Below are 16,019 nucleotides of genomic sequence, written 5' to 3'. Positions count from 1 at the left end.
CCCAAATACATTTAACATGAGGTTCACTGTATACTGCATTTACTCAACACTGAAGATGTTATCAGTACTCATGCAATCTTGTTGTGATAGCAGTATGTTCTTTATGCAGTCCTTTTTATGTTAATACTGAATTACAAAGAATACGTTATTCCTTCAGATGATGTAGTATATATCAGACAGAAGCACAGTGTACATGGATTCTTGAAAGTTATTTACACTATCAAACAGATATGCAATTAGTAAAAACTCACTTACCCTTGCATGATTACAAATACACCTTTTAAACAATATGATGATTAGTTATGTCAATTAAATGCAAATTCTTTGGCCTAGTTTGTAGTCTGTTCTTTTTAACTTTTTAATATTAAAAACCCTAAATCATCCTTAATACAGAATTCCCTTTGTCTTGGGACTTCCACAGGATAAAATGTGACACTAAATTTACACTGGCATATCGTTATTAGTCAGTTTTGAAAATAATTAATAAACAATTTTGAAGACTATTTTTACCTTTGTTGAAACACAGGTAATGTCATCATGCTGTTTTCTGTTGTTTTGGTTTTGTTTTGTGTTAATGCAGAACTTGGTTGGAGGACTGGAGAGAGGACTCCAGGGCTATGAACAGACACTGCTCTTACAGAAGACTTAAATTTAGTTCCCAGTACCCATACTGGTACGTTCACAGCTGCCTGTAACTTCACCTGCATGGGAAATGCAATGCTGTCTTCTGATTTCAATGGTGACTGCTCTTACATGCATATACCTACACCATATATATATATATATATATATATATATATTTGAAAAATCTGTTATTAACAGATTGACCTAAGCTATACAATGAAAATTACTGTTTTCTTAAACTGAATTATTTGAAGATCCTGTGTGGTTTGCAGCTTGTTATTTATATTTGGCTAACACTTTCTTTAAATAACAGAGTATCTGACACCAATACACTCAGGTAAACAAAGTCTGGAGAAAAGCATAAATTATACTAATCTTTGTCAGAAATAAAATGCTATCATTCACAATCTCAAAACAAAACAGAATAGATTAGGTAAGCACCAATGACTCAATTGGCATGGTCCATTGATCTTCTGAACACAACATAGTATGATCAGTGATTTGCAAAATTATATTTCACTCTTTCATTTTTTAAATTAGTAAAATTATTATTCTACAATATCAGATTCAATGTGTAGAACTTATACATTTAATTAACTAATCTTGAGAGACTCTGTTAAAATCTTTATTATTGTTATTATATTCAGCCAAGATGTGCATGCATTTTCTTAATCATTTTAAATCAGTATTCTATTATAATGTGAATATGACTATTTTGGAGAATTCATTTTGAATTTATAAGGGCAGTTATTTATGTAAAGAAAATATAGTTCCCAGATGCAAATGAAGCGTGAGGTTCCCTGTACCCAATGGGGATGACATTAGCCGAAATGCCCACAGCAGGGAGATAGAACTAGAAGAGAACACCTCCAATAGGTAGACATGGTACCCAATGGAGGGTGGAGCCACCACCACAAATTTTTAACTCAGAATTGTACCTATCTAAAGAAAAGGAACAGACAAAAATGGAACAGAGGCTGAAAGAAAGGTCACCCAGAAACGGCCCTAACTTGGGATCCATCCCATGTTCAGAGAGCAAACCCCAACACTATTGTTAATGCCAAGATGTGTTTGCAGATAGGAAACTGGCATGGTTGTCCTCTGAGAAGCTCTGTCACCATCGGACTAAGAAAGATGCAGCTACTCACAGCCAACCATTGAACTGAGCCCAGTAACCCCAAAGAAAGAGTTAGGGGAGGGGCTGAAGGAGCTGAGAAGGATTGCAACACCATAGGAAGAACAATAGTATCAATTAACCACATCCCTCAGAACTACCAGGGACTAAATCACCAACCAGCGTATACTTGGGTGGATTCATGACTGTCACTGCATATGTAGCGAAGGACTGCCTCATCTGGCATCAGTAAGAGGGAAGGCACTTGGTATTGTGAAGACTTGGTGCCCCGGAGAACATGGATGCTAGAGGAGGAGGTGCAAGTGGGTGAGTGGTTAAAGAACCATCCTCTTAGAGGAAAAAAGGAGCAGGATGAGGTGGTGGGGCTTCCTGGAGGGAAGACCAGCCGGCAGGGGGATAATATATAAACAAATTAATGGCTAATAAAAATAAAAAATAAAAGATTTCTATCAATGACTATTAATTCTGAGATAAGTATATCAAACATCTCATAAATGCATGTTTACTTATTCAGAAACTTTTTAAAATGTTTACTAAATTATTATATATATAACATATGAATATTTTTGGCTTAATCCTCAGATCATGCTTGATTTAAAAAATACTGACAAAAAGAAATGTATTTTGAGGTGCTCCAAGAAAACTGGATGAGAAGTTACTTCTCATTCAAAGCAAATACAAAGCTTTTGTATAAAAACACATATTAACAAGGGTCTTCATAAGAGTTTTGTCACAGGCTCAAATAAAAAACAGAATAAAAATTATATCATTAGGCATTCAAGAATATGAGTAGAAAGAACAGATGGTATAAACAGACTCTTAGCAGCTCTGGAAAGTGGAATTATAGAGTAGAAAAGTAAATATTTTACCTATAGTTGGTACAGTATAGCTTGAGAAATTGAATAAACATTGGCAGATTATAAGTAAATTTAAAGGAAGCCTTAGAAACAATAGATACAACAATTGTAGCTCAAAACTCAATGGGCTCTTTTAAGAAAGTAAACTGGTAAAGAAATTCGAAGTATAATTCAAAAGAGAAATGAAGAAAATTAAAATGTAATTCTCTCCCTCCAAAACAGAGTAAGGAAAAAACGAATACACAAAAATAAATTCCCATTAATATTAAGAAATTTTGCTCTTTGTTCTCTTCTCTTCCCTGCTCTTCCTCTCTTCCCTGTCCTTTCTCTCTACCCCCACCCCTTCCCTCCACGTGCTCATGGCCGGCCTTTCCTCTCCTCTCCTCTTCTTCTCTCATTAAACCTCTCCACGTGGAACCATGAAAAAAAAAAAGAAATTTTAATATGTAACGGTTTAGGGTAAGAATGAAGGAACCAATGATAAATCATCTCATATTGAATGAGGTTTACCTCTACATTAAGTAATTCCAAAAATGATAAAAGAAATTGCTTACTGATTAATCATAATAAAGCTATATAGTCCCATTGATAAAGTGGACTTTAAAATACAGCCTTGCCTGGACACTATCTTCAAAACGAGCATTAACGTGACACTGACTCAACCTTCCGAACACATCTGTGTCACAGAAGACCCTGGAATAACATAATTTATAAAATAAAAGAAGAAAATTGCCACCCTGTATTCAATGGGCAATTTATTCCTTTTTACACTAACGAATGATAAAAACAGTTAAAGAGTAAAATCCGTAAGAACACAACCCTTCTAAATAATTTTGGAGAATGTCAAGAGACATAAGCCAATTCCACATGAAAACTCCGAGATAAAATGCAAACATAAATAGACAAAATGAGAACAAAGTTAACACAATATTAACTGAAGATGCCATTTATAATATATCAATTGTTTCAAAGTACAATTAACATGAACAAAATACTGTCCTTTGTAAGAGAAAATAGTTGACGTGAATTAAAGAACTTCATTCTGTACAAAAGAACCCTTAAGATAAATGCCTTGAGGGCAGGCACCCATGAGTTATAGATGCCACTGCCTGGTAGGCCAACAGTTGTTGCAACTGGCACAAGAATTTAGAGCTACTGACATAAAGCACATGGCATATTCAGAATTGTAGACAATGGCAACGGAATTCGAGAGTCAACATAAAGTTCTTATTTGTTTTGTTATACATAAAACATGTATAATACAATTATTGTTACATATTACATAATTTTGTTGTATACATACATAATGTTATATATTATATAAATTTTGCTGTAGTAAACTATTTGTTTTATATGTATGTGTGTCTGTGTGTGTTTGTGTGTGTTTGTGTGTATGCGTATGTACATTGCTTTTTCATTGGCCGGCTGATGAAGTTTCTTTCAATGTCCAGGAAACAAAATATTTATATATTTGAAAATTACTGAGGGATAAATTGTGGATTTCTGGGCGTTTTGAGTATATCCAGTTAGTTTTGTATAGAAATGGGAGAAGTCTCAATTGCTGACATGTATTCAGACATTACTTTCTAGGCACCAAGGAGCAGCTGGCAATTTTTGATTAAAGAAGTAATGCAACTACAGCTTTAGTCTGCATTAATTATTCCATAAAAGATAATCAACATGTCGTTTGTGAGAGCATGAACCACTTTGCAGTTGAAAATGAAATGCAAACGCAGAAGATGATGTGCTTCCCTCACTCAACTCTGTGGTCGTACATGACACACATCTAAAACATATGCAAACGCATACCAAGAGAACTTTGTCCAGAAATAGAACTATTGCTTTTAATAGTAATTGCCAGCAAATTTGCTGTGTAAATTTTCTGTGCACCTCTGAGTTCTATGCCAGTTGCCTTCACAACACTAGTATACCAGTAGTTCTACTAGAAAGATGAGACTTCCCTAATTTGGGTGTGTGTGTGTGTGTGTGTGTGTGTGTGTGTGTGTGTGTGTGTGTGTGTGTGCACTCACGTACACATGTTTATGTACGTGCAGAGGGGTGCCACAGCTTTCTTGTCAAATGCCAAAGGACAATCTTGGGTGTGAGTCCTGATGCTCTACTTTGCTACAGAGCCCTTTATATTTGCCTCTGAATGAACCAGACTAACAGCCCAAGAGCTCCAAGGGATTCTTCAACTGTTTCGAATTTATCTCACTGTAGGAATACTGGAAATGCAGATGGAATTTATTTACAACTTTCTGAGTGATCTTGGATTCAAACTCAGGTCCTCATGCTTGGACAAGTGCATTACACACTGAGCCGTCTCTCAGACACACAAAAAATTGATTTTTACCTTATACTGAATCATTCTGTGACTCTTTTATCTCACTTATGTGCATCATTAAGTTTGTCTGTAATTAACAGCTACATAAGTCTACAAAAGTTTGCAAAGGAGGAGGGAGAAATCAATATTTTTATCATCTAACACAATAGTTTCAAAGAGAACAAATGATTTCTATGCAAAAGACAGGATCATGAAACGAACACTTTTGCAGACCTTTTTCCTGGTATGTTGATAGATTGGTTTTATGCACTCTTAGATAAAGTAGAGTTTCTCAAAAGGAAAAACTATCCAGAAATATCCCAGTGTTCACAGTTTGAGGACTCTGAAACACATACTTCCGATGGAGAGAGACAACTGCAAACAAAGGCCTGCGCTGGAGAAACAGAAAAGCTGGCTGTGGAGGGACAATAGAACCGAGTGTAGCTTTCGAAACCAGACTTGTAATCCAGTTTGTAAGAAAATAAAGAATGGAGGCATTGGTGTAACCTCTGGTGAATCACACAAGCCCTAGTACAATACAACATCCGCGACATCTTTTTCCCAAAGAGGCTCATGGCTCACTGAGTCAGGGATTCAATTACCCTCTCACCCTGAAGTGAACTCCGTCCTGTGTTGAAGTCCACGGGCAGAACTGGATGTGGTGGTCTACAGTGTGCACTGTCAATATACATCCAAGACCCTTCAAGGGTTGAAGAAAATTAACATTTGAGCTTTCATAATTGTTACAAGTGATGCTTGATAAAGGGTAAATCTTGAATATTTAAATTAATATGTAAATACGTTTGAATGAACACCAGCATCCGGATAAATTACGAAAATGGAAAGAGGTTTGGGTTTGTTGTTGTTACTGACTAATATTTACTTGTATTTTTGTCATAAGTATCTGAACCTCATCTATGCCCAAACCTGCCCAGTTCAGAAAAGTATGGCCGATAACCTAGAATTGGAACTATTCATGCTTCTGAGCTACAATTTTGATTCAGGAAAATTAATCCTGGTCCTCTACAAATGCAGTAAATACTCTTAACCACCGAGTCTTCACTCTAGCCACAGATGGAAGGTATTTTAACCACAACAAAAAGGTAATGATTTACATATCTCTAAAATTTCATATAAGCCTCTTAGAGAATACCAGTATTCTGTTTTGCCATTGTTCCTGTGAATCTGTGCGGATCTTATGTGAGTAGTGAGTGTCCATTAAGCTAACTTAGACACTACCAGGACAGGTCAGAACAGAGACAATTTAGTTAGCATGGTTTTCCAGACCGATAGCCATCAACCAATCTCTTTATTTCTGGGATGAATACTGTTAATTCTGTTATTTGTTTTAAAAAATATTTTAAACTTCAAACTTTGTACATTTTGGTAAGTTCCCTTTTTTTAAATGAAGACGATATAATGTCTATTCTACGGGATAGTATTTGATACATACAACAAAGTTCTTGTATACTGTGATATTTAAAACTAGACCCCTTTCCAGAATTACTTTGAAAATGCAATGCAGATTTTCGAGTCACTAAGGGATCAAGATCCAATCATAGAGTATGTTATTCATGGGTTTTTACAGTGTAGTCACAATCTACTTGTCTGTTACCACTTCCTTTCTTCATCAGATATTGTGCCTGTTTACTAAGGCAAAATAATACTTCCCCAAGGAAGCGGGCTCGCAACTCTTCATTTCACACATGTTGCATGCAGAATTCTTCTGGGTTACATGGAATGCAGCATCAATCAAAACAAACTACAATTAACTTTTTAAAAGTGTTTCTAGTTATCTTTCACTATATTTATTCAAATGATGATGGAGATGATGGTAATAATAATGAGGATGACAAAGTACAGCAAGGGCATCTTCACGCTCAACAATGACATGGACTGATGAATAATAATTAACTAATTAATTCCAATGTCATTAATTAATGACAATAATTAATATTAGTAATAAAAATGGAAAAACTTCTATAAGATTTGACACATTAAGCAATTTCATATCAATACCACAGGACATATGCCTATGAAATATTATTCACGTGGCAACAGCTTTGGAAAACGTCATAGAGGTTAGTGACAAGGTACATTATTTTCTTTGGATTAATAATCAAGCAGCCACCCTAAATTGTTAGGACTTCAAATCTTGCTAAATATGGCCACACAGGTTAATGTCATACCCCTACAACCTAACCTGATTATCTCAAAACATCTGTAGTATTTTTATCAATTCTTCAGAAGGTTCATACATTCATACAACGTGCTTGATCATATTCACTTTCTATTCCTCCTAATTCCTTAATCACTTTCAGAACTACCACATCCCATGGCCAAATTCATGTCCTCCCCTGCTTTTCTTTAGCCTTTCAATTCTAATTTGTCCTGTCTCTATTCTCAGAGGTATATGGCCATCCACTAGAACATAGTTGACCTATTAGCAGTCAATGTCTTAAAGAATACTGACTCTCCTCTCACAGAAGCCATCAACTAGCTTCTCAGCTAAGGGAGCCACCCTCACGATGGAATGTTGACTGGCTTTATCTTGTGCAGGTCTTGAACAAGAAACTTCATCTTCTGTGAGTTCCTGAGTGCAATGATTCACGCCCATGAACCCTAAGCTCACCTTGTTGGCGATACTTGTGATGAATGACTTAATGTCAAGAGACGTGGGACAACTCTTCTGGCAGGGAGCATCTGCACATTTCAAGCATCTAGGGAAGAGAATGACTGTGTTAACATAGTGATAAAGAAAATGACAGCAACTTTCATTTGTTATCTTATACCAATTTAGAGTTAACATTTAATAAACACAACCAAAATCTAAACGTTTAACCCTGCATTTTTAAAAGTGACCCAGTAAATACTTAGCTTGTGTCGTCTACGTTTTTATGCCTGTTGAAATATGTAGAATAGTGGCCTCCAGCATTTAACCTCCTGTCCTCTCAGAGCTGTTCCTAGTTTTAAAAGGTACATTCTGAAGATCCATCAATCACTCCCTTGTGGAACCTTATACCTTTGATCTACCAGTATACTGTTCACTATACACAATAATTATGACAAAGTCTGTATGTCTTAAAGACCACAATTTTTGTGCAAATTTGAAAGAGATCTTAATATCTTAACAGTTATAGTGCCGTTATTTTCCCTTTATGAAGTTCCTGCTGTTCTGGACCTCCCTTCTTCCCTCTTTCCTTTCCTACTCTATTTCTCCAGTGACTTTCAGCATGCCCTCCACTCACTGAGCCAGTTAGTTCTGTAGCAACTGTTTCAAAGAGTAGCACAGATGCACTTCAAGAATAAAGCATTTATTTTCCCCAGCTCCCTTCCTCTTAAGGGAAATGAATAAGGTCAAGAACAACCTTGCTAGTAGCAGGCCTCATGTAATGACAGGTGAGTGAGGGGCTTAGAGACACAGACACCTTATCCTAGCCCGGGGCACTGCTCCGCAGAGATCCTTTATCTACCTAAATGCTCGTCCCATTTTTAACTCAGAATATTCCTCATGGGACAAAAACAACAAACATGCTTAGAGATTCGTTTACCTAAGTCCCATTTGGGAAGCTGATTGGAGCTTCTGGGATGTAAAATTTACCGGGCTCTGAAGTGATATTAATAACCACAGTGTGAAATCAATAATGCCACAATGTTATTGTGGAACTGATACAGATACAAACACTGCACCATTCTTCATTTATACCTGTGTGTGAGTGTGTGTGTGTGTGTGTATGTGTGTGTATATGTGTACATGCGTGTGCCTGTGTGTGGTGTGTGTATGTTGCATGTATTCATTTACTCACTCATTTAATAAACATTTACTAATTCCGTATACAATATATTGAGATTGTTTACCATGTATTAATATGTTAGGAGTTTGGTATTCAGAGAGACAGAGCTGGAAGGTAGTATAAAACCTTCAACAAATATAGTCTACTGGGAAGATAAGTCATTATGATACTGGTATCAGAAAGAATTGATGAGGTCATGGCAGTTCTTGTAGAAGGTTCCAAATAAAAGGATAAACCTGACTCCTTCCTTGCTCTCTTTGAGTCTTTTATTGATATATGGTATCTCTCACATGTAGCATGTGATAATAAGGCTCACACAATGACCTGCTTCATGTGATTTGGCATTTTAACTTCCAAAATGTTGAACTAAATCAATGTCTTTCATTTGAATATAATGCAGCTTCAGTTATTTTATTACAGTTACATAAATGAACAGCAAACATGGAGCGCATAAACAAGGGGATCCTAATATACAGCTAAAAGAAACTCAAGAAATATGGAGAGCAATGTAGGTTTCAACAGGATAAATTTAAGACATAGCAAAATAGAACCTTGTAAGAGAGTGTATGGGTGGTTAGTAATACTTGAGTGGCATTCAGAAAAGATTTGCTGGGTCAAATAATACTAATTGAGGACCTGAAGGATAGGTGGATGCCAATGAAGAAAATATATATTGGATTGTAAGCACGGGAAAAGAAAAAAAAATGACTCCAGAGTGGAAATGGTGCATGGCAAGGTGTGAAGAAGAAAGACTATGGCAGGGCAGATAACATTATGGGATTTAGTATAATCCAAAGAGAGGGTAAAAAAGACATTAAGCCGGAGGCACAACTTCAGAGAGGATACTACTCCCGTGTGTGTTAGAAGACCAAAATTCTCTAAGAATTTGTTTAAAAATGAACCCAGCATTACTCATTGACATGGGAACAAAACCCCTCATTTTTATCCACATCCAAGTGTAAAGACCTGAGTTCATTACTTTCAAGGAAACAATAGCTGTCTCCCTGTCATTCCTATGTATGGCCGTCCTCTTCATTGTCTGAAGCAATTTTTCAGAACCTAATTAATATCTTGTTTTTAAATCTGGTCTCTTTTCTATGGCTTATGCCCTTAGCCTTCTCTCTAAATTAAAAATTTCACAATGAGTACTGAAGGCTTTTCATAACCAATTGTCCTCTGTGAAATGTACTCATTAAACCTCTCCCCTGTCATTGCTCTGAATGCCATTGTTAGATTCACATCTGTCACTGTGCTGGATTTTTATCCTCTCATACTTATGCATTCAGAATGCTATTTCTCCCATAAATCACTTTCTCTGACGACAACAACAGTAACAGTAACAAAAAAAAATAATTGCTTAAAAGTACATCCTATTACATACATCACAAAGTGACGCCACAGGAAAATAACATTCACCCAATGTGGTCCTTGAACCTGAAGCAAGGTAATAAGGTCTGAGAAATGCTGTGTAGATAAATATGGTGGTCATTAATAGTGTAGTGAAAGGCTTTCTACTAAGTAGCAATAAACACAGTCGAAATACTAGCAAAATAATAAAGTTCTGCCATACTTTTTCATCTAGATATTACATTAAAGTTTAAAGATATGTATTTCATAACTGATTAAGATATATTCTTATATATGCTAAACACACACACACACACACACACACACACCAATAGACACACACACATTAAGGAAAAGTAAGAAAGGAAGAGAAGAAGGCAGGGAGGCAGGCAGGCAGGTAAGTGTAGAAGGAAAGAAGGAGGGATGAAGGGAGGAAAGAAAAGAGGGAGGGAGGGAGAGAAGGAGGGAGGAAGGACGGGAAGGAAGGGAAGGAGGGAAGAAGGAAGGAAGGAAGGAGGAAGGAAGGGAGGGAGGGAGGAAGGAAGGGAGGGAGGGAGGAAGGAAGGAAGGAAGGAAGGAAGGAAGGAAGGAAGGAAGGAAGGAAAGGTACCAAACAGCCAGAGAAATAACACCATAAAGATTCTAGTTATCTCTAGCCAATTTTTCTGCATTTCTTCTTTGAAGCAACCAAGTCAACTTATAATGCATGACTAAAAATGATCTTATAAGCCTAGCAGATATGAATGAACTGAATTAATATACAGCATGTCTTCCTGTCCTTCCAGAGAAATCTTATATTCAACATAAACAGATTCGCTTAACAGCACTGACAATGTAAGGATTTTCGTTGTGGTTATTAAGCCTCTTTACCAAATAATTTTCCCTTTATTATTGAGCTAGTTCACAAATAACAGCTGTTGGAAATGTCAGATGTTAATGAGGCAGGGCAATGCAAACCAGAATTGTAGCATTCTTTTTTTTTTCTTTTGGTGCCATGAATATGCCAGAATGGGCAGACTCTGATAATAATACCATCTTGCAATTCTCTAAGCGCTCTGCAGACTAAAGTGCATGAGGCTGCCATTAATCCCACTTATCACTCTGACAGCTCAGTAATTACACTACTGCTATAGCCAGGTAGTCCTAATAAAATATCAACCACTGTACTGGAATGCATACTGGTGAGATGTTTTATTAAACGTGGGGAGGGGGGATCATCAAGTGACATCATTGTTGACCTATTTTTCTATCTCACAATAAATTATCCTCTGACAATGCCATAATAGATATTACAGAGTATATTTACTGTACCAAATCGGAAAGGTTCTGAATCGTAATGATGAAAACAAATGAAGTATATAAAATAGCAGAAATGTGTGTCCAGATGTTATTTCCTAAATTGCTTTAAATGATTGATGCCAGGAAAAGAATCAGAGACACAGTACTTCAGGGGATATGTCAACAATTATGGTAAACCACAGTGCTCAGTAAATTGTTCCTCAGAAGTAACATTTCAATTACAGTTGTTTGTATCTTCAGTCATTGAAGAACCCTTTGGCTTGCACAGTTACTGTGTTATAATAAGGTTTATTTTAAATTCACAGTAAGGGGCAAAAGTTAGTTGAGATAAATAATTATGTAATATTTTTAATTTGCAGATAATTAAATCCATACTAAGCTTGTATACTAGATTATCTTTAAAAGTAGTGAAACATCATAAATTTAACTACCAACAAACTTTCCATTTTCATACTTAGCACAGAGCATAAAAGTGATTTCATTAAAAGCAATATGTGAAATGCTTAATAAATGTTAATCTTTTGTGATTATGGGGATTTTCAAAAGGCACGTGGAAACTTCCACTCTGTTACTTAAGGGAAAAAGCTATTCTAGAAATATTTATTTAAGATCTTTCTACAGGGAAAGCAGACATGAAGAGTATGGGCCATTTTACTTCAAAATAAATAAGCAAGTAGCAAATTATTTTTCACACATTTTAGGAGAAAAGATACTTCCTTCTACTAATAAGCATTGACAACAGCTGGAATTTTAAATTATGCTTCTTAAAGAACTGTCTACTTGAAAAGCTAAATTACAGTTTCTCACTCACTTATGTGCACACACATATACACACATCTACTGAAAAATGTTGAACACAGTATATGCTATATTAGTTTTGTTAAGCTTTGATTTAATGAAGCTATCAATGCTTTATTGTAATCTACGTTAATTCATACTGATATAATTGGTCAAATGAGTATTCATGTAAACATTCTAATATGTTTGTACATTGACTAACCCTTTTTTAGATCTTTGGTGTTAGTTCATCATTTGGACAAAATATTAATCAATACACAGTAGATAGTATGTGTCTTGGCTTCCTCTCTGTAATCTCTATACAGATGTATGTGCTAGTGTTATTTAGTGATGATGGAATATTTCTACTTTAAAAATATTATATACACATACACATGTGTATATGCACACACACACATATATATATATATACGTATATATATATGCATATATATATACACACACACACACACACACACACACACACACGGATGAGGAGTATGTATCTTTCTGTCCAAGATATATCTAACACAGATACTGAATGTTTCTAACACTCTTTTGGCCCCATTTCTATACTCATGGTACCCAGTTGAAAGCTATGGGAACATCACAAATAAATAACTTATTTTTTACAACTTCTTTTTTTCACTGAAAATATATTCTTCTCTCATACAATACACCTGAACCAGAATTTTCTCTCCTGTTCACCCCCCTCTTCTCCAGGTCCATTACCTCACCATTTCTTCTCAAGTAAAGGGAGTCCTCCAAGAAATGACAGCCCTAGTGAACTAGTCTATGGGGGGAGGGCGGCAATGGTGGGAGGGTTGGGAGGGGAACACCCATAAGGAAGGGGAGGGGGGAGGGGGATGTTTGCCCGGAAACCGGGAAAGGGAATAACACTCGAAATGTATATAAGAAATACTCAAGTTAATAAAAAATAAAAAAAAATTAAAAAAAATTAAAAAAAAAAAAAAAAAAAAAAGAAATGACAGCCAAACAGAACAAAACAAAATACATTAAAGCAACACAGGAGCTCTCCTCTTGAGACTGAATGGTGCTATGCATCACTGTGTCTTTATACCTGCCCCTTAAGTTCCATGTTTTTAACTAACCCTAAGACTGAACCCCCAGTGAACTAGTCTATGGGGGGAGGGCGGCAATGGAGGGAGGGTTGGGAGGGGAACACCCATAAGGAAGGGGAGGGGGGAGGGGGATGTTTGCCCGGAAACCGGGAAAGGGAATAACACTCGAAATGTATATAAGAAATACTCAAGTTAATAAAAAAAAAAAAAGAATATAAAAAAAAACTATTTACATATAAAAGTTACTGCCAAACATATTTTTAAAATTTTAAACATTTATAATAACATCAAACATACTTTAAATATTTGCATATTAGGAACTCAAATAAAACTGGGTATGAGCAATTCAAAAAAGGAGAATTTATAGGAGTTTACAATTCACACCAAACTGATGCTCAAACAATTTAGTGAATGATAGTGACAATCAGCCTGATCATAAACTTTAATTTATTATTTCCCTTTCCTTTTTTATAATACATAAAAACTGTGAATTTTTCTCAGAACCAATAGTTTAAAATAAATCAATGTGGGAAAGAATAAATAATTCTAATGGCCCTTAGAGATGCCCTATGAAAACCTATTACTGTAGGAGCTTCCAAAATTACATACATACATCAAGGCTTTAAATGGGGCCATAAAACAGTAGGGTATACAAAATCTCAATTAAACATTAGATGCTGACAAATAACACCTCTCTTCCCCCAGTATAGCTTATTGAGTCGTTGGCCCATGAGGTCGCACAGACAAACAGAAACCTACAGGCTGTTTCCAATGCTATTGTTAATCCTTTACAACCTGGTCATAAAACCTTACTGAAGAAGACACAACATAGGTATGGCATAGAATATGGAGACATCAAACCATTAGGCAACTTAGAGTCACTCTTACTGGCTAGCATTCAAAATACTAGAAGTTATACATATGACTGGAATATAAAAATAATCACGAAGCTCGCCTGTCTCAAATCCTGAGAGCTACAGTAACACCCTGCTTGGAAGAAATGGTCATTGGAGCCATCATGGCACAAATGTTAGAGGAGGACCAAACTGCTGTTTGGGTGGGAGGTTCAAGAATCCCTCCACGAGATGGAATCCAGAGGCCAGATAACATAGCACAGTCAGGGGAACACCAACAGGCAACAGCTTTGGAAATGGCCCTGCTCCGGTTGTTAGCAGACCCACAAGAAGACTCAACTGCACTTCTCCTACATATATGTGGGGGCTCTAGGTCCAGCGCATGTATGTTCTTTGTTGCTGTCTCAGTCTCTGAGAGCCATCAAGGGTACAGGTTAGTTGAGACTATTAGTCTTCCTTTGATGTTCCTATCACCTTGGGGTCCTCAATCCTTCCCCCAATTCTTCCATAAGAGTCCCCAAGAACTATCCATAAACTAAGAGTAATTCTACCTTAAGATCTAGCTATACCACTCCTGGGCCTATACCCAGAAGATGTTCCACCATCCCACAAAGACAGTTGCTCGACAGGAAACAACTTAGGTGTCCCACAACAGAAGAATGGGTAAAGATAATGTGGTACATTATACATAATGGAATAGTATTCAGCTATGAAAAAAATATCATTAATTTTTTAGGCAAATGGATAGAATTTGAGAATATCATTCTGAGTGAGGTAAACCAGACCCAAAAGGATATGTGCAGTATGTACTCACTTATGAGTGTATATTACTCTAAAGAAGAGGATACCTACACTATTGACTGACCCAGGGAAACTAAACAAGAAGAAATTCCCAAGTGAGGATGCTTGATTCTTACTTAAAGGCAGAATAAAATAGCCGTAAGAGGCATATGGAGGGAGGAAACTGGGTGAGAAAGGAAATTTGGAACAGATTGGGGGTTTCAGGATCTGGTGATGGGGAGAGTGGGGAAAGAAACTCTCAGGGTCTTCATTCCTGACTTTCTCAGCCAACTTGTCATGTTTCTACATTCCTAACAGGACTGACTCCACAGTTGTGGACTCTAGATTGGGTACTATTATCCAGTTTGACTTTGTCTACAGCCTAGACTAGTATACCATTATCTCTTTTCTACAGGGGTTATTAAACAGTCAGTAATTGCAAAGAAATTAGAAAGTTTTAAATTATACTGCAATAAACTCATGAGAATCCTAGTAATTCTTATTTAACTATTATTTACTTATTTAACTATTATTAACTTATTTCAATATAACTATTTTAAAAAGTTGAAAAAGGGCTTTTAACAACTTCAGCAAAGTGGCTGGATATAAAATTAACTCAAACAAATCAGTAGCTTTCTTGTACTCAACAGGCAGAGAAAGAAATTAGGGAAACGACAACCTTCACAATAGTCACAAATGATATAAAATACTTTGGTGTGACTCTAAACAAGCAAGAGAAAGACCCATATGACAAGAACTTCAAGTCTCTAAGGAAAGAAATTAAAGAAGATCTCAAAAGATGAAAATATTTCCTATGCTCATGGATTGGCAGGATTAATATAGTAAAAATAGTCATCTTGCCGAAAGCAATCTACATATTCAATGTGATCCCCATCAAAATTCCAATTCAATTATTCATAGAATTAGAAAGAGCCATTTTTTAAATTCATTTGGAATAACCAAAATCCCAGGATAGCAAAATCTATCCTCAACTATAAAAGAACTTCTGGGGAAATCACCATCCCTGAGACCTCAGGATGTGTTACAGAGGAATCCTGATTTAAAAAACAAAACAAAACAAAACAGAAAAACTGCATGGTATTGCTACAGAGAAAGGCATGTAGACCAGTGGAATAGAACTGAAGAA

At 36.1% G+C, this 16,019-nt stretch overlaps 1 protein-coding gene across 5 annotated transcripts in view; it reads right to left on the bottom strand.

The window, feature by feature from the left end:
* Dpyd (dihydropyrimidine dehydrogenase) overlaps positions 1 to 16,019 on the bottom strand; it is an 865,876-nt gene that overhangs the window by 675,459 nt on the left and 174,398 nt on the right. For all 5 annotated transcript variants that reach the window (XR_005500378.2, XM_039103213.2, XM_039103214.2 and 2 more), the window contains exon 4: positions 7,572 to 7,659. Coding sequence is in view for 4 of the 5 variants with exons in the window: in XM_039103213.2 (XP_038959141.1) it covers positions 7,572 to 7,659 (88 nt within the window). In the remaining variant the exon portion in view is untranslated. The remainder of the gene's footprint in view (positions 1 to 7,571; positions 7,660 to 16,019) is intronic.

Source organism: Rattus norvegicus, chromosome 2, assembly GCF_036323735.1.
Source record: "Rattus norvegicus strain BN/NHsdMcwi chromosome 2, GRCr8, whole genome shotgun sequence".
Taxonomy (NCBI): Eukaryota; Metazoa; Chordata; class Mammalia; order Rodentia; family Muridae; genus Rattus; species Rattus norvegicus.
The sequence above is the reverse complement of the archived record's forward strand: the minus strand, read 5'-3'. Positions and strand labels throughout refer to the sequence as shown.